This window comes from Globicephala melas, chromosome 12, assembly GCF_963455315.2.
Source record: "Globicephala melas chromosome 12, mGloMel1.2, whole genome shotgun sequence".
In the NCBI taxonomy this organism is placed as follows: domain Eukaryota; kingdom Metazoa; phylum Chordata; class Mammalia; order Artiodactyla; family Delphinidae; genus Globicephala; species Globicephala melas.
Genome location: NC_083325.1, coordinates 7,401,490 through 7,421,712, shown reverse-complemented (window position 1 = coordinate 7,421,712; position 20,223 = coordinate 7,401,490). Strand labels below are relative to the sequence as shown.

Genomic DNA, 20,223 nt, shown 5'->3' with positions numbered 1-20,223 from the left:
GCTCCGCAACGGGAGAGGCCCTGGCAGTGAGAGGCCCATGTACCGCAAAAAAAAAAAAAAAAAGAATGCCCAAACTGGATTACCTATTCTGAAACTGTGGGCTGTGTGTGTGGACAGCTTTCAAAATCAGAACAAAACCACCTGTAGATAAATACGGGCACATGTTCTAAAAGTCATGAAAAACGTCCTGAGTTTCAACCCCTACATTTTTAAAATACTTACCTCTCATTGCATCCAACAACCATTAAAAACACACAAACTGCATAACTATAAACCAAATATATCAGAAATCATAAAACAGCACATAAATGAAATGGCAAAAGAATAATCAGGTTTCTAAGTTTTTTCCATTATAATGATCTAAATAATTATGAGTGTAAGAACTACAGGTAATTATGTCTTACTTAAAAGATATCATTAATATCTAGATAGAGGTTCTAATTTTTCAAGGCCTGTATCTTGTCAATCCTCAAATTATCACTTTCGATCTTAGCAATTATTTTTAACTTTCCTGTATGTGTACAATAGTAATTTGCAGCAAATCTGTGTAATTTCACAACCCTCCATTTGAAAAAAGAGAACACCGTGTGTGGTTTTCATGGTAATAAGTACAATTTTAAAATGTATGTCTTGAGTTGATAACTTTGGGTAATTGTTCCAAGAACTGCTTTACACGGAGCATATTAGCAGTGGAAATAGCTTTGACTTCCCTCCCTCGATTACACCAGCAGCAATATGGTAATTAACCAAATTATCCCTGCAAATTTATTATCTTGATTTCTTCAACTTGTACATTACATTCATTAGCTATCAAAATGAAAAACTCAGTTTCATGAAAGATAATCAGACTACAAGTGGCAGACACAAAAGGTCTGAGCTTTTCTGGCATGGATACCAGCAGTAGCTGGGGATGCCTTTTCACTTCCAACCCTCAGGAGTTATTAGTTGAACTCTCATCTCTCTTGAATTTGTGCGAAATGTAGAATGTTCTAATGCTCCCAGGTAACCCAACAATCTCGGCCGTCCTTGGAGAGCTTATGTTTCAGGGGGACAGCACCTCAATCTTTTTTTTGTTGGAGGACTGGAAGGACAACAGGGTGGAGAGGAGAAACAGACACTGAGCAAAAGGTCAAAGGCATTCATTCATTATTCCTCATCCATTTATTCAGCATTAATTAAACACCCATTACATGCCAGGCAGTTTGATAGCCCCTGGAGATGGATGGTAAGAGCCTAATGGGGCTTAAGAAAGACAATTACGACTCAGTACAATAAGTGCTATGATAAAAGTAAAGGGTACTTGGGGAATATAGAACAAGAGCATCTAACTCAGACTCTGGCAATCAGGAAGGCTTCCTGGAGGGAGTGACATCTTAAGTGAGGCTTGGAAGATAAGCAAGAAACAGTCAGGTGTTCGGGGTCAGGCGCAGACAGAGCGTGCTCTGGGGTTAGAGAAGAGCATGCGTGAAGCCCGGAGGTGAGGGAGAGAGCTGTGGTGCCGCTCCTGCAGAAGCCATGTACAGAGTGAGAGGTGGGCAGGGGTGAGAGATGGGGCCAGAGCACGTGTGGCTCTGCAGAGGACTTCCAAGAATCTGACTCTGTCTTGAGCCCAGTCTCACTATCTCTTTGCTCGGTGGATGTACCTTGCAAGGCTAGAGCAACAGACAACTTTAAAAATCAAGTATATTTAATGCCTCAGTCCTCTAATGTAGCGCTGAAGTTCTCCAAGTTTCTTCACGAGAAATGGGGAAGGTATGCCTTTGACCTTGCTGGAAACCCCGCCCATGGTGCAGTCTGGCTACTGACATGCTTCCCTTGTCCCAGCCTGGGCACAGCAGGAGGTACACGGCACCGTGAGCTCCGTGACGGCCTGTGGCATCCAGCTGTTGTTAACACTGTGTGTGCACCTCCTCCTGTCTTCCAGTCGGCACCTTCACAGTAAGATAATGACAAACACCCAGGCAAAGATATTGACTGCGGTATCAGAACTCACCCTTGACTATGAGGGCAGAGAGTATATTCCCACAGAAGATATGCTGCTTGGGCTGCTAACATCCCCTCGGTCTTCCACACCCCTGGTTCTGTAAATGCCTCTGTGATGTCTAACCGTGTGCATCAGAAGGAGACAGGTAAAAACAGAAAGGCAAAGCCATTCACTCCCAATGGGAGCTTCCAGACCTCCACGGTCCCTGTGGCCATCACCCCAAAGCCTCTGGGCTCGGAACAGATTCTGAATTAGAGTATTCTCGCCCCACCTCTGTTACAAACTGGACACCTCCAGAGTCATCACAAAGCCTACAAAGTGTAGCCAAATGGCCCTGAAACAAGCGGCAGGCTGCTGCACACCCCTTACAGGCACCAGGACGCCCCTGGAAGAGAAATGGAGTCATTTAAGTAGGGCTTTTGGTTTCAGCCAAAAGGACAAATATAATAACATCTAGTAAAAATGCACCTACAGATGTAAAATAAGACATAAATTGTGTTCCTGCTGTCTCTATCCATCCAAGTGGCCAACTGCAAAAAGAAAAATCAAAACAAAACACTACCCAGTGAAACTCATTTATCTTGGATAAAACATGTAGCTTTTGCTTGGTGAATTTCTCTAGACCTCCACCAGGTTTACTTTTGCTTTGATTCGATTTTATTATGACAAGTCATGGGATATATAAACAGGCTCCTCTACATTTATACCCGGATTGATTTTGCCACTTGTGGGCTTCATTTTGCCATGAATAAAATCTTTACTACTTGAAACAAATGAGATAATTTATAAAATAAAATAAAAAAAAACAACATGAGGCAGGAAACGCCTGTCTGGTCTGAAACGGGAGATTTGACCTAGGTCCAGCTCTGCAAACGACCCAAACAGGTCACTTAAAACAAGTTGTCCCTTTGTTCTCTATTTTCTCCGAGTGGCTAATATATTTTCATGTGGGTTACGGAGCCTGTAGACGTTTAAGCACAAGGTTTCTCTTGTCTCACCATCCAGGGTCTGAACACGTGAGGGGGCCATGACGACGTGCGTCCCATGTGATGGTAATCTCAACGCTCTCCTCACTCACAGATCTCCCAGCATCACAACTGGAAATCTTGCCTAGGAGGCTCCTTAGTTTCTAGAAAACCAAGGAAAAGGAGTTCCCTCTGTCTGCTGGAAATCCGTTCAATTATAGTGTCAGGAAATTGGTTTGGGTCTCCAGAATTTAAACAAGTCCCAGTTACTCCTTTCATAACAACAGAAAGGCAACTCTACGTAGACAGTCGCCATGAATATTTCACAGGAAATTGGAATTAAATTAGTGACTAAAGATGAAAGCCAAGAAGATAATCTGCTCAGATGTTGCACTGAGATTGTCTCTAAATTCATCCTTTAAATCCAAACCAGATCTCCAAACACTGGTCTCTTATGACAAAGGCTCCCTACGTTATGAGGAATGCTCGGCAATAAACACCATCTAGAGCTGTGCGGCATAAAATCTGTGCATTCTAGATTCCAGCCCTGCACACCCCCATTAAGTTGTAAATGGATTTTATTTGCTGAACAAATGTTAATGCCATTCTACGTTAATGGGTAATGCTAGGGAAAGCACCTAAGTATTACAGCACTGGAGCCTTTAGGGATGAAACACAGTGTAACAGAAAACTGTCTGTTACAAACATATGTCAGCAATGAGGGCTCCCAGCCCTTAGTGCCCATCTCCTAAATGAATTTTGCAGTAATACACAGATTTACTAGGTCCCAGGATTGAAATTCTCTGAGTGACGATAAAAAATAATTATACTGGAGAACATAATGTAATATTCAAATGACTTGAAAACAGTCACCTCAGCAAAAATAAGAGAGGGGGAGGAAAAAGAAGTTCAAAGGTGAGATTGCTGACGTTGGCCATAAAACCTCCATTAAGTTCAAGTGCACACACGCGTGATCGGGCACTTTCAGATCATACACACATGGGAACGGGAAACCTCCCTTTCCCAGCAAAATGCCTGAGTGGTTTCATGAATGAGCTGGGTGGGGGGGGGCTTCTTCCTTTAATAAGACAGCACAGCAGGTAAGAGAGAGGGGGTGCTGGTCCCAGATGGTGGTGCTGGTTAACATCCCAGCTCTACCATGTGGTAGCTGTTCCCTTGGCGAGCTGTGTTTAACCTCCCCTCGCCTCAGTTTCTTCCTCTGTAAAATGGGGATGATAATAGTTCCCAACTACACAGAAGGCAGTTGTGATGGTCCAATGAGAAAACACATGCAAGAAGCTTGGAAGAGTGTCCCAGATACAGTAAGTGCTCAATAAATGTTAGCCTATCCTCATTGGTGGTCGTGACTGTGTAGGAAATAAATGGAATGGAAACAAATGGAACGGAAACCACTGCCTTTCCTCACAAGAGGTCTCTAAACTCAGGGACTCCACCCTCTCAGTTTTCTCCAGTCTGGACCCTGCCCCCTCTCCTCCACAGAAACAGCTCTCCATAAGGTCACCAACGACCTTTTTGTTGTCCAATCCGTTGGGTGGCTTTCGATCCTCATCTTTTCGTGTCCTCTCAGAAATTCTGCACCCTGTTGGATGGAAACTCTCTTTCCTTGAATTCTGTGGCTTTCCACGGTCCCCATTTTCTCTAGTCACTCCCTCTCATGTTCGTTTGCCAGTGGCTCTTCCTCCCTTCCCTGCCCCTGAAATGGTGGAATTCAGGCCCTCACTGCTTCTCAGCCTCAAGTCTCTCTCCAGGCAAATGTACCCATTTCTGTGGTTTTACTGCCCATGTGCTAATTCATCCAAAATGCTGGCCTGCAGCTCAGACCTCTGTTCTGAGTTCCTCTACATTCTCCTCGTCTACTTGAACATCACAAAGGCACCTCAAACTCAGCACGTCTAAAAATTAACAGAGGATGTCCTCTTCTCCCCAACCCAACACAGCATCTCCCTCAATCTTCCCGTGTCTCCACCAAGCATCCCTCGCTTGGAGCCTGCATCAGCCCCACATTCCTCTTCCATTTTCCCCTCAAGCCACTCCTCACAGCAGCCAGAACGGTGCAATCTGATCACACCGCTCCCAGCTCCAATCCTTCGCCGGTTCCCCTGTGCTTAGAGGCTCTCGAATGTGACTGAGAAAGCACAGCATGACTGGCCGCTCCTGCCTGGCTTTTCCCACCTGCTCTCCAGCCACGCGGGCCTTCTCTCTCCCTCCCGGGTCTCTAACAAGCTGAGCTCTTCACTCCCTCTGCTTGGAAGCTTCACCATTTTCCTTAGGTTGCTTTCCTACTCACCCTCCAGCTCAGTTCAAGGGCTGCTTCCTCAGGGAAGTAGTTCTTGACCCCAAATTCGGTAATATACCCTAGAGTAAGCGCTCATAAAACCCTGAGTATTTACCACAATTCACATTATACATTTATTTATGAGATTAAAAAAAAAAAACTTAGTATCTATCTCTTCCAGCACATTGTCGGTTCCCAAAGGGCCAGGGGTCATGTCTCTCTGACCCACCGCTGTTTCCAGTACCTCCCACATGGAAAGGGCATGCAAACACTTGTGCAATGACCACCTCCATTTTCATAATTTTAAGGTATTTTTCATGACCCTGATTTTCCTCCACAACAAGAGAGAGCCTTTTTACAACGAGATGGCTGCAAGTCGGAAGCATCTCTGGTGACCTTGACATCAGGTTTACCTGAGCTGATTCCAAGGGGAGAGATGCTGGTAAGGAAAATTGGGCTCCACAAAGACGGTTCACAGGAACCGAGCATTAAAAAGGCCAGTACATCTTGTCTGTGATTTATAGCAAAGGGAATCTCTGAGCCATCACAACGGTACTCATCACTCTCCTTTGGAGGATTCTTTTACTCACTCACTCATTTATTTATTCATTCCACAAAATCGTGAATTCTAAATTCCAAACATTAGGGCCACCGTGTGGGAAGAATACTGATGTGTGACAGATACACAACAAATCCAACAGGCTGTAACTGAGAAGGCGCCCTGCGCTTGTGTTTGCAGGAGAGGAGATGCTTAGGATAAGAGGGGAAGACGATCCTGGGGCTGCCTGGTGTGAGAGGCAGGTGACAGCCAGAAAAACATTCCAGGCAAAACTGGGAACACAGACATGATCCTCTAGGAGCTCCTGAAGTTAGAGCACTACTAACACCTTAGACTGCCAGGTGAGGGGAGAGAAAGATGCTCACATGACAGCACCAGTACCACCATCACTTCCCAGTCTATACCATCTCCTCTTTGGAACACTCCTCACAAGCTCTGGGAAGTGTGGAGCTCAGAGCTCAGCTGTCTTCCGATGGAGGAAGCATCCCCCCTACCCTTGACCCTGCGCGTACACATAAATCAATTCTCTCACTGGTCCAGGCCTTTCCTCTTGTTCCACGCCTGATTCAAGGCAGGCAGGGGCGGCACCCGTGGTGTGATGGATTGGGGGTCAGTATCATGGGAAGGTAGGAGAGTGGGGCTGGGGTGCCAGGCTCTCATCAGCTTTCTTAAGAAAAAAATACATAATGCTTTAAACTCTTGACTACAGCATTCAGTTTTTTTGGGGTTTTTTTGCGGTACGCGGGCCTCTCACTGTTGCAGAGCACAGGCTCTGGACGCGCAGGCTCAGCGGCCATGGCTCACGGGCCCAGCCGCTCCTCGGCACGTGGAAGAGATCTTCCCAGACCGGGGCACAAACCCGTGTCCCCTGCATCGGCAGGCGGACTCTCAACCACTGCGCCACCAGAGAAGCCCCAGCATTCAGTTTTATTTGAAGTGAATTTTGCACTGTCTAAAGCAGGGGTCCCCATACCTCGGGCCACAGACCACTACTGGTCCGTGGCCTGTTAGGAATGGGGCCGCACAGCAGGAGGTGAGCGGCGGTGAGCGAGCGAAGCTTGATCTGTGTTTACAGCCGCTCCCCATCGCTCGCGTTACCGCCTGAGCTCCGCCTCCTGTCAGCATTACGGTGAGTTGTATAATTATTTCATTATATATTACTATGTAGTAATAATAGAAATAAAGTGCACAATAAATGTAATGCGCTTGAATCATCCCAAAACCATCCCCCCACCCCCGTGGAAAAATGTCTTCCACAAAACCAGTCCCTGGTGCCGAAAAGGTTGTGGACTGCTTCTCTAAAGTATATCGTTATGGTATGAGAAACACTCAAGCTCTTTATAAACTTCAAGCCCTGCTTAGAATATAGGACAGAAAGGTCAAACAACAGAGTTCTTCCATATCCTCAGAAAAGATAAGAAAGGATGAGAAGGGGTAGGATTTTTTAAACATAAACAGAGAAACCAAAGAGGGGATTGGTGTGTTGTGGTATTATCATTTTGCAGATATAAACACCATAACCAATCAAAGGAAGATGGCTTGAACACTGAATATTGGGACCCCAAACATGAAAGTATGTTAAAAGAGAAAAATAGGAAAAGTACATCTGCATTTTACACTATCTGTGCTTAACCTGAAACAAGGCCCCAAGATAGAGATAATTTAGATGTAAAATACAACACGTATTTTATACAACGTATAATTAAATGCCAGAAATGAAGCTACCACACTTTGACAACTGCTTTCTATATAAATCTCTCCCAGAAAAACAAAAATCATTATGAATTCATCAAATCAAACTTCAATGAGTTATTTTAATCCATTTGAGAGTGAAAAAATTTATTTAGGAAATAATGCTTTCCAGGAAGAAATAAAAATCCTACCGCTGAAAACAATTTGATGGTTAATGTAAAATTTTAAACCACATAACCATATTACTGTAATTCACTAGCCATTCACGAAAAAGTGTGTAGGATGCCCAAAAGTTACAAACATATTAAAATAAAGTTTTTCTTTTTCTTTATAGAGAATTGCCACACCATCTGGTCTGATTTGCCTTGGTGTTTTGCCCAGTGTAATATCAGCTTTCTGAGAGCTATCAATTATTAGGTTATTCCGATGAAAAATATGATTGAAGATAAAATATAGGTTGAAGAGGACATCCTGATTATAAGTTCTGAGTACTCAGGAGAACACTAACATGGCAGAACAGCCCAGCCTAAGTGCATCTGCGCATGAAACTAGTTCACAGAGGCTGTGCGCGTGAGAGGATGATGATGAAAAGGACAGGCCTACAGAGACAAACAGGCAAAATAATAACACGCATAACAACATAGAAATAAATTTTCAACACGGAGCATCACCTCTTTGTCAGAGTGCTTCTGATTCTAATTAAGTTTGGGAGAAAAATAACCAGGCAACCCCTGCCTGACTGGAAAGCACAGACTATTGAAAGATGTTTTTAAATAGCAGGGTGATAAATGGGGGCATCCAAATGTGAACACAATCATATTTTTCATCTCAACTCTGTTGTTCTGTCTTCCAGCTGATCCCTTTCATACAGTGTCACCCAAGCCTGTGCAAAGAGACCAGATTAAGGTGTAGCTCCTAGGTTTCTAAAAGAAGCTTTAGAAGTTGTTTTGTAAAGTACTGTTATTTAGGCAACTTAGGTGATTACCCTCAGAAAGGGTAAAGATCAGACAACACATGCACAACGGGCTCACTTTGACACTGCAGCTGCACCTCCTTCTATTTGGAATCTATGTCAACCAGTTGATAAGATTTGTAAAAGAATATCCTTACCCGAATTATTTCTTCAACACAGCTGTTGGTTTCTCCAGATCTACTCTCCTGCAAGCAAAGGGAAAAAACATTAAGCCAGATAGAACAGACTCATGGTTACAGAGAAGAAATGACCCATAAGCCTCCAAATTTAATGGAGTTTGGACAGGGGGCCTTGCCTGCAGTAGGACTTACAGATGAGCTCCCTTCCTTAATGGGACAACTCCAATCAAGGCTGTGACCATCCTCCCTTCCCCACCGCTGCACCGTGGACAGGGCGGCCGGGAGCATCGCACACGCCCCAGAGTTGCAGCGCTGGGCCCTCCAACCACGTCAACTCTAAGCAGGGAAGGCTCCTAGGAGTACAGCACATGACTGGCAGGTACGAGCTCCATTCACCTTGGGTTCCATCAAAGTGTGGAAGCAAATGTGGCCTACACCACAAAGATGGATCCGGTCCACCCACCAAATACATGCAATGGTCCTGCCGAATACAAGTGAAACTCTTGGTAGTTCTACCATCCTCAGAGCCTAGATTTACTGGGTGATGGGCCCAAACCCAAAAGACCAAAAGGAGACACATTCTCCCAGCACCCTCAGGGTAGGCTGGGTGTCACACTCCAGAGCCACTGGTTCTGTAACCCACACTGCCCTGTGCTGGGGAGATGGTATAGGCTCCGAGGAACGGTGGCTTCAGGTCACAGCCAACTCTGGGGACCATTTTCAGTTTCAGAGATGCTGTGTGGTTACTGCTGGTAACGTACTCCCAGAGTACAGGAGGTAGTTTTGTGGGGACGAGAAAGCAGCATTTGCTGGTACAAGTGCCTACTGTGGTCTCAGCAAAATACTTTCCTGCTCTTTTAATTCAATGACATTGACCACGACTCAGCATGACCTCCAGCACGAGGCTTTCTTTGCGATGTCTTCCCCAAGCCCACTCTGCTTTCCTTCCCCCTCACGGTTCTCTCTCCCCCAGGAATGCTGGTCTGCACCTTCCTGGTTTTCCTGGTTCATTCCAAGTCATCCTTCAGAGGCAGGTCAACCATGACCCTCAGAGCATCCCTAGCCCTGGAATACTCATCCACGCAGCATTTACTGTTTCTTCAGCACACTCACCACAACTGCAGTTCACAGACGGACTCTGGAATGATCTCTCCTCCCTCTAGGACAGACACTCCACCCACTCAGGGGCTCTGTGTCTTTCAGTGTGGATATCTGCCAGTGGGCGGCATAGGAAGGAAGGAATGAATCTACCTCCTGCCCTTCCCAGGAATGCGAGCGCTATCACCACCAGCTCCAGGACTTCTCAGTATTACAAAGGCGCTACCAGAAAGTGTACTTTCACACTCCCAGACCCCTGTGTGTGTCCCCCACCCGCTCTTCCTGGTAGTAGAGCATTCCATCAGGAATACTCCACCCTTCACACGGTAAGAGGCCAAGGTGAATGCAAGTGTGTGAGGCTTGAGAAGGTCCCACAAGTGACTGAGATTTTTCCCGCCCAGAAATAGAAGGTTTGTCCAAGGCTCCCAGCTGAGGCTCAGAGAGTTTACATGACTCGCCCCAGGCCACAGAACAGCAAGTCTGGGCCAGGAAACAGGACTCATCCTCAGTCATGCACATTTTCTCTTCCAGAAGCTTTCCCCAGTCCCAAAGGCTGTACTTCAAATATATGCATCTCCTCAGCAAACCTGAGCTCATCTGTTTGTCAAATTACCAGAGTTTCTATGATGTTTATAGAGTCTGGAAATGGTAAAACACACATAACATAATCTTTACTATTTTAACCATTTTAAAGGGTATAATTTCCTGGCCTTAAATACATTCACAATGTCACCACTATCTAGTTCAGGAACGTTTTCGTCACCCTGAACGGAGACCCCATGCCCCTTAAGCAGGAAGTCGCCATTCCTCCCTCTCCCCAGCTCCTGGTAACCACTAATCTACTTTCTGTTACTAGGGGTTTTTCTATTCTAAATATTTCATATAAATGAATCATATAACACGTGGCCTTTCGTGTCTGGCTGGTTTCACTGAGGATAATGTTTTCAAGGTTCATCCATGTCGTAACCTATGTCTACTATATTCCTTTTTGTGGCTGAGTAACATTCTATCGTATGGACAAGACCACGTTTTGTTTATCCAGTTGGTGGACATTTTGGTTTTTCCACTTTGGCCGTTGTGATAGCACTTCTATAAACATCTGTACACAAGTTTTTGTTTGAATACCCACGTCTTTTGGGTATAGAACTACAAGTTGAATTGGTGGGTCATACGGCAATTCTATGCTTAGCCTTTTGAGGAGCTGCCAAGTTGTTTTCCACACTGGCTGTACCACTTCATATTCCTACGAGCAATGTATGAAGGTTCTACTTTCTCCACATCTTAACCAACACTTGTTATTTTCTGGTTTTGTTGTGTTTTGTATACTAGGCATCCTAATGGGTGTAAAATGGTACTGTGTTGAGACTTTAACCTGCATCTTCCTAAGGACTAATGATGTTGAGCATCTTTTCATGTGCATTTTGGCCATTTGTGTATCTTCTCTGGAGAAATGTCTTTTGCCCACTTTTAAATTGGGTTTGTTAACTTTTTATTGTTTTGTAAGAGTTCTTTATATATTTTGGATACTAGGACCTTATCAGATACATGATCTGCACATATTTTTACCCATTCTTTGGAATGTATTCTCACCCCCTTGATAGTGTTCACGGATGCACAAAATTTTTAATCTGATGAAGTCCAATTTACCTAGTTTTCTCTTTATTGCTTTGCTCTTGGTGTCACGTCTACGAAGTCATTGCCAAATCCAAGGTTATAAAGATGTACCCATGTGTTCTTTTAAGAGTTTTATAGTTTGGGTTTTTATATTTAGGACTTTAATCCAACAGTTTGAGAACTTTTAGGTGAAGTTTATTTCCTTATGGATTATTTGATGTTTTAGTTAAAACAGGTATATTGTCTTTGTATAAATTACTCCTTTCTAGTCTCATCATTAAGAAAATCAATAATGAAATGTGCAAAGCACAACTACTGTTGCTAACAGTGCATGAACATAACATATATGTCTATCCTTATAAAACAAGAAAAACAGTGTTAAATATCGTGATAAGATTAGAAGACCCAAAGCTTCTTACTAATATTTCATTCCTCTTTCCTATATTCATCCCTTCTCCTGTTTTCCCAAAAGTTCCAGTTTGGCAACATACATCTAATACACCCCCAACTTCTGTTCCCAATGCCTTTTCCTGGGACTGCTCTGGAAATTTCACCGCTCTGCTACTCCAATCAAATTAGATCAGAGAGCTCTTTTTGAAACCAGCCCAAACCCTGTTTCCTTTTCAGGGCAGCCAGAGGCAACCATCACAAAGGCTATGTGGTGAAGCCTCAGCCAGGCCAGGGCTCAAGGGTCCTTTGAACTGACCTCCTTCAGAGCTCAGGTGGGAATCAGTGGTCGAACTGGAAAACGAATCTTCAAACCCACAACCATTTCTCTTACCGTGCTTCCAAATCCCAACCCTTTCCTACCATGTAATATACTGGGAGAGCAGATGCTAAATTCTCAATGTACTTTTTATTTTCCACCTTAAAACAATCAATCAAGGAAAACTTGACTTCATGCTCTCCTGGTGGACTCACCCAGGTACACAACTTACTACAAAGACTCTTGATGTGTTTCGTTCCTTGAAACTAAGCTTCCCCTGAATACCACACTATAATTTCATTTGAAATGATTTATCTCAATGACAGGTGGCCCTTAGTATCTCTCCCCATAATCCTATAAATTTCCACTACCCTACTCTGAAGAGGGAACACACTGAGAGAGGAACAGAATATAAAAGCTCTGCTAAATATTTCCCTCATCAATGTAGATGAAATATGCAGAATTATTACAGTGGGTCATCTCGATGGCAACTCCAACCGTGAACTTTGATGGTCTGGCCAGACATCAGGTCATTCCCTCCTGGGAAGGTCCCTTGCCCAGCTGAGCAGGTGCAGAACTGAGGCCAGGACAAAAGACTTCCTACAAAAGTCTCAGGGAGACATGGCTTTAAATTACAGAGTGGAGGAGCTTTGGCAGAGGAAAATCTTGGCCCTCGTCTGGAACATTTCTGACTCCTGGGGCCACCTGGGGAAGGGTACCACATTGGGGTTGAATTTTCCAGGCCCTATTTAGATTGGAGTGGATCCATGAGGCATAATATTACAGAAAGGTTGAAATGGAAGGAATCTTACAGCTTAGATGGAGAAACTGTGGCCCAGTGAAGTGAAGATTCTTGTCCAAAATCATTTTGGCAGCAAAGGACAGTCAAGGTAGAACCCACATACATTTCTTCAACACCACTGCAGTCAGTTTTCTACTATCTAATGCTATTTCTCCAAGCTCAACCTTTAGAACTGGCTCTACTTGAGGTCACTCTCGTGCTTAAAGTATGGAAATGGAAGAATCTGGATAGTGTTTGGATAAATTTCCTCCTTCATTCCCATGCTGCAAATTATCCAATGCTTAGTCACTGTGGACCGTACTCATGAACCTCAAACATCACACGCATAGACCAAAAGGGTTAAGGCAGGAGAGGAAATGGAGAGAAAGGGTTAACACTAACCATCTCTTCTGTGATGCTGACAAATTAAAGACAAGGATTTGTGTCCTCAGACACTGGAGGGCAGAATTCTATCTCTTCTTTTCCGAATCCACAAAGGTGGGGTTGGGGGGGAGATGGGTAGGTAGGGTTGGGATGGGCAGGGTGTGAGGGTCGGGGAGACTGAAGGGCCTTTCACCTTCTTTCTTTCTCAAGATCCTTCTCAAATCTGGTTTCAGCTGCAGTTGTGCACTTTGATTCTTTTTACATTTTAAAAACTTTCAGTGTTTATGAACAGGATTAAAACATGCATGTAATTTACATCTCCAAATTTGTGTTTATATTTTTCCACAATAAAGTCACTGCTTTCCTTGGAAAGGTACCCACTGAGGAGGGCTGTGCAACGCCAATTTTAATTACTCTGCATTTTGTGAGGGTTCGTAGCTGTTGCTTCACGCTGGGTTGCTGAGCTGTTGCTCTGTATTTACTCCGACTCTGATGAACCCACCCCCTCTTCCTATCATTACATTTTGAAATCTGTCATAACAGCCTCACCTCATTGAACCTCCAACTAGACTTCAATTAAAAGCGAGCAACCCCAGCTGATTCTCCTTCTCTACAAGCCTTGTCGATCACGTTCCTTTTTCCATGGAACTGATTTCCTCAAATCTTACCGCTTAAAAATACACACCACACGCTCTGCCAGCGCAGTGTGAGGAACGGAGCTGTGGGTAAGTATAGCTCAAGAAATAGCCAGGAGCATCCTGCCACTGAGAACCTAAGCCCCTAATTACCATGCCACGCACACAGCGCTGGAAGAAGCCAGCCAAGCTTAAGGAGAAAAGGCTCGATCCAATCAGTGGGAAATGTCATTTCACTATGGAGGAGATGAAGCTGCACATATCCTGTTTTCAAAAATAGTTTAACTCTTCATCAGACACATTGAAGGCGGAACCTTCACGCTAAAATAATACTGTTTTAAAGTCACAGTACCCTTGTCTGTCTGCAAGCACTCGAAAGGTCCTCAAACATTTAGACATTGTTTATCACACGCACACTCTTGAATACTTCTACAGACATATTTTTAAATAAGTCTTACTATTTTTGATATAGAGAAAAATTGAGGTACAAAGAAATTAGGTGTCCCATCAGTGCCACCAAAGCACTGGGCGAGGATCTAAGCTTGAATCCAGGGATTATCGCAAGTCTATGTGAAGCTCCATCCACTGACTGTGGCACCAGCCTCACCTGAGGCCAGGGTCACCTGAGGTCAGGAGCGTGTCAGCCAGTCCTCTCCTCAGCAAGTCTTATGCCCACCTAACTCTTCCCCCTTCTTTTCTTTTCTTTTCTTTCTTTCTTCAATTTTTTTTTTTTTACAAGTGCTATTTTTTTAGGAATGATCATGCCTGCATGGCTTTTTTGTTGTTGTTGTTGTTTTTTGCACCACAGTCACCGGCATGTGAGATCTTAGTTCCCCAACCAGGGATTGAACCAGTGCCCCCTGCATTGGAAGTGCAGAGTCTTAACCCCTGGACCGCCAGGGAAGTCCCCACTTCCCCTTTGGAGGCTACACTCTGCTCCTGATCGCCAGAGCCGGAGACGGGTCTCATCCCTCCTGGGTCCCCACTCCTGACCTCCCCAGTGTGCTCAGCCAATTGGTTCACCTGTTGCTCTGCTGCTCACATCCAGTTTTATCCCTCAGAATTACTGTCACCACCGCTTAGACGTTTATACACTGAGAAAAAAAAAAAAGAATAATAAAAAAGGAAAGGTGTATAAAAGTATATCATAGGGCTTCCCTGGTGGCGCAGTGGTTGAGAGTCCGCCTGCCGATGCAGGGGATGCAGGTTCGTGCCCCGGTCTAGGAGGATCCCACATGCCGCGGAGCGGCTGGGCCCGTGAGCCATGGCCGCTGAGCCTGCGCGTCTGGAGCCTGTGCTCCGCAACGGGAGAGGCCACAACAGTGAGAGGCACGCATACCACAAAAAAAAAAAAAAAAAGTATATCATAAGAATGCAAACATAATGACAGCAAATAGTGGTGATATTATTTTCAACTAAAGAACAGTTCATAGCAAAAAAAAAAAAATGAATTGGAGAGTACAACACAGAATGAGGAAAAAATAGGGCATTAATAGAGCATCAAAATAAGGTATGCTAAGAAAAAGGAAAAAAATAGAATTATTACGGTTGGACATCTTTAGCCCAGCCCTATTTTTCCTAAGAGACAAAGGATACCAAAACAAGATCCCAACTATATAAGAGAGATAGAGAACTTGAAAATAAAATTAAATAAGGACAAACCGAAAGATATCATGAACTTAGACTATTATGAGGAAACCCCAAGTTTTCAAGCACACATGAAATAGCTACTGAAGTGGTTATATACTGAGCTATAAAAGAGCTTCAAAAAATTCCAAAAAGCAGTTGTTTTATAGCCCAGACTCTTTAGCTACAAGTTATCAAAACACTTAAGCTATGAATTAAAACAGGGTAGACATTAAAATCTCCTAGAACTCTTGGAATAAAAAAAAAATCACTATAAAAATCAACTATAAATAACTCTTCATATTTACAGGAAAATAATATAAAAATACTGCAAAACAAAATTATGGGATGCTCCCAAAGATATTCTTAGAGGTAAATTCATACACTAAAAACTTTCATTATTTTTTTTTAAAAAAACCAATGTGCTAAGCAATTGAAAATTTAAAATCAAAGAGGCATAGCAGAAAAAGAAAATAACAAAGAGAGAAAACCAATGAAATAGTTATAAAGCAAAAAGTCAGAATTTATAAAGCCAAAATATAATTTCTTAGAAACAAAAATAAAACATATTACCCAAAACAATAATGGAAAGTCACTTAAAAATCTGTTCAATAGAAAGAAAGCTCGGGCTTCCCTGGTGGCGCAGTGGTTGAGAGTCCGCCTGCCGATGCAGGGGACACGGGTTCGTGCCCCGGTCCGGGAAGATCCCACATGCCTCCGAGCGGCTGGGCCCGTGAGCCATGGCCACTGAGCCTGTGCATCTGGAGCCTGTGCTGTGCAACGGGAGAGGCCACAGCAGTGAGAGGCCCGCGTACGGCAAAAAAAAGAAAAAAAGAAAGCGCAAATAAACATAAAATAATTTGATATATGAAAGCACTTATAATCATAAGAAAGTACTGAGGTTAACATTAATATAGAACACAATACTAATAAATGAAAAATTTTAATGAACTTGGCAACTTTCTGGAAAAAACTGACATAAGACATAAAGAAAAATGAAATTAGGCCTATAATCTGCGAATGCAGATTAAATTAAAAATTATCTTCAAATAAGGATTTAAGCCAAATAGTTTTACAGTGAAGTATTTCAAACTTTCAAGGAAGAACTAATTCCCACATATTTTCTCTTCCAGGGTAGAAGGTAATGGGAAGCTATATGATTTATTTTATTAAATTAATATAAAAACCTCACATGAGAGACTAAATCAATCTCCTTATGAAAATAAATGTAAAATCCTCAAAAGATTATTAGTAAATATGATTCAATAAAATGTTATAAGAATTAGTGGGAACTTAGTGGGATTTGTCCCAGGAATGCAAAAATCGTTTAATATTTAATATTAGGGCCTCTTTGAAGTATTGTATCACTAGGGAAATTACGTAAAACTGTGATCATCTCAGTGTTTTTTTGATCTCAGCAGATTTTTTTGATCATATACCTAGAAAAATCCAAAAGACTCCACTGTTACTGTTATTAAAAAGGGAGATTCAAAAAGTGGTTGGCTATGAACAGTCAAAGCTCAATAGCTCTTCTGTGCAGCAGCAATAAACACTTTAAAAATACGAAAAAAATCCCACCCACAATATCAAGAAAAATAAATGAGGAATAACATTAACAAGACATGTTTAAGACCTATAAGAAAAATCTTCAGAATTCTAGTGAAAGATACCAAACAATGCCTGAAAGGGACAGAGCCAGGCTTCTCAAATACCTTCCAACTCTAATATAGAATACAAAGTCAAATAAATGTATCAAGAGGAAAAAACTGCAAAGTATATTTAAAAAAATTGAGGTGAATGTCATGCAACAGAAAACCAACCATTTTTAAAGTGTACAGTTTAGTGGCATTTAGTACATTCACAGTGTTGTGAGTCATAATCACCTCTATCTAGTTCCAAAACACTTCCATCATCCCAAAGTAAAACACTGTACCCATTAAGCGGTTTCTCCCCACTCCCCTTCACATTAACTTTATGATTTTACTCTAGTAATAAATACCATACTGAAATGAAAAGAAAAAAATGAGAAAAATGTTAATGAGTATCATTTACTTGTATTAGTAGATTTTACAGTGGATATGGTATTTCTCATTTATGACCACTTCCTAGCGGAGTACTGGTACAACATAGTAAGCGCTTGAAGATGTTTGTTGAATGAATAGTAAATGGCCAATATACTAAAAAAAAATTAAAAGACTATTTAAAAAAATTAAAGTCTTACACTTGAATACGGCTGGTCGAACAAATGTCTTTGCTTTATCAAAATAAATTACCAGAGTTATCTTAAAAACAAATTCTTAAAATATCAACATTTATTTACTCCACTGAAGTTAAGCACATACCCATTAACACAGAAACCATTAGAAAATCATTTGGCTTCCCTAATCTGCACATTGGTATTTGTAAATTAGGGAACAGGTATTAGCCTTCTATCAACAGGCAATATTGTTAAAGAGCTACTAATCGATTTTTTGTCAGATTCCTAGCCATAGGACAAGATCATTTAATCATGTTATTATTTTTAGAATGAAAATTAGTGATCTCAATCAGAGCTTCTAGTTAAAAGTACACTTGGTTTTCAGAAAGTTAAGTGGTCTGTCAATGCACTGACCTTGTGCAACATCTATTGATGGCATAAAGAGGTTAAAACCAGAGACAGTGTTTTTACATCCTGAGCACTAATTGATATTGAGTGCTTTTCCAGGGGGTCATGTCTCAATAGAGTACCCCGTGCTGTATACCAGGGCCACCTTCCACACTGTCCTGTCAAAGCTGGGTACAGGGCTTCCCTGGTGGCGCAGTGGTTGGGGGTCCGCCTGCAAATGCAGGGGACACGGGTTCGTGCCCCGGTCCGGGAAGATCCCACATGCCGCGGAGCGGCTGGGCCCGTGAGCCATGGCCGCTGAGCCTGCGCGTCCGGAGCCTGTGTTCCGCAGCGGGAGAGGCCACGACAGTGAGAGGCCCGCGTACGGCAAAAAAAAAAAAAAAAAAAAGCTGGGCACAGAATCCACATAACAGCAACAACAAACATGCACATCCCACTTGTAGTCTGAAATGGACAAGAACACTTCAAGATTCCTGGGTTCTTCATTCTGTATTCTCTCATCTGAAACTGCGGTCATTGCTTTTAACACAGGCTCAGGCAAGAGTGACAATGCTGAAGTTACTTAACCCTCACATGTCAGGTAGACTTCAGGGAGACTTCTAAAATGTACCATTTCCTTTTTAAAAATTTCCTGAATCTCATCCTGCAGCCCACCTACGTATCGCTGACCTTTGAATAACAAGGGTTTGGACCACTTACATGTCCGTTTTCTCCAACAAATATAGTACCTGTATTTTCATTTTACAGACCTTTAAGTTAACGAAGTATGGGGGAAAGTTTGTGTTCAGTTAGAGGTCAGCGTATGTGAATCAAAAGAACTAGGATCTGAGTCTTGATTCTACCCAAACTGTTCCCTGCCCTCGGGTGAGTCATTTATCAATTCATTTGTTTTTGACGCAGAGATGGCAGTATGTGGAGTTTTGACTGTTCAAGGGTCAACCTAATCTAACAACACATAACATGTTATTTGTAGGTAGCAGAAGGCTTACTGATAGGGCATCCCTAGAGTATATCCTTTTTTTCCCCCTTAAATGATGGAGCGAAATGTACAAGAAAAACACATTTGATTATTATTTATAGTCAGAACATGGTTTTCTTTTCTAATCATGAAGTTCTGAACACAAATACTTGCAAGATGGAGAGAGTAATCCAATGGGCCTGAAGAAATTAACCAATTAAAGGTACTTAGGGCTGCTCTAATTTATGTCCCACAGTAAGACAGAAAATCAGTTCTCTTTTAGCCATATTGGAAATGACTATTGGAAATGGCAAAAGTGGGGCTACATATTGGACAATATTCTATTTGGCACATTCTATTATTTTTATTTTGCTAAAAGAAAGAAAGCAGCAGTTCACAAGTAACCCTTAATATGTTATGTCCTTCATGAGTCTTTCTCCCCATTATCATTTCACCTTTTCAAAAAGGTCTCAGGTCGTCTGGCCCCCAGAATATAGTTCATTCTGTGTATGCCTGACATCAACTGTTTCTATGTATGCTCTAGTAGGAGATATGCTATAAATACATGCTGAATAAAGAAATCCAGCTGAAATCAGCTAGGGTGCAGGGCAGAAGGATCACCTGAGAGGTGGGAGCAGGTAGCATGGGAAAACATGAGAAATTGGTACACATTTTGATTGGCTGGTGAGGTTTTTTTGTTTGTTTGTTTTTGTTTTTGCGGTACGCGGGCCTCTCACTGTTGCGGCCTCTCCCGTTGCGGAGCACAGGCTCCGGACGCGCAGGCCCAGCGGCCATGGCTCACGGGCCCAGCTGCTCCGTGGCATGTGGGATCCTCCCGGACCGGGGCACGAACCCGCGTCCCCCGCATCGGCAGGCGGACCCCCAACCACTGCGCCACCAGGGAAGCCCGGCTGGTGAGTTTTTAATACTCGAAGTTTCATATTTTAAAATAAATCTATCTACAACGCCGTACTTAGAGATTTTCTTCTTTTTTCCTTCTTTTAATGTGTGCACATTTACAGCATTCTCCTTCTTGAGTCTGCTGGTGTCGCTTTACTCTTAGTCTTGGAAGACCTTTGCCGTCTATTGGGAGGAAAGCTGTCATAATGGATTTTATCTTCTACCTCCCATTGCCATAAAATGCTCAGTTGTTTCAAAACCTGTATGTGTGTCGTGGTGTAAAGCAGAGTGAGCCCATTGGCCTGTGGAACCAGGGTACTTGGGGCCG

General features: G+C 42.9%; 1 protein-coding gene across 2 annotated transcripts in view; it reads right to left on the bottom strand.

Moving 5' to 3' along the window:
- The window catches only part of AFF3 (ALF transcription elongation factor 3), a 574,404-nt gene that overhangs the window by 300,286 nt on the left and 253,895 nt on the right, over positions 1-20,223 (bottom strand). For both annotated transcript variants that reach the window (XM_060309207.1, XM_060309208.1), the window contains one exon: positions 8,607-8,654. In XM_060309207.1, coding sequence (XP_060165190.1) covers positions 8,607-8,654 — 48 coding nt within the window. The remainder of the gene's footprint in view (positions 1-8,606; positions 8,655-20,223) is intronic.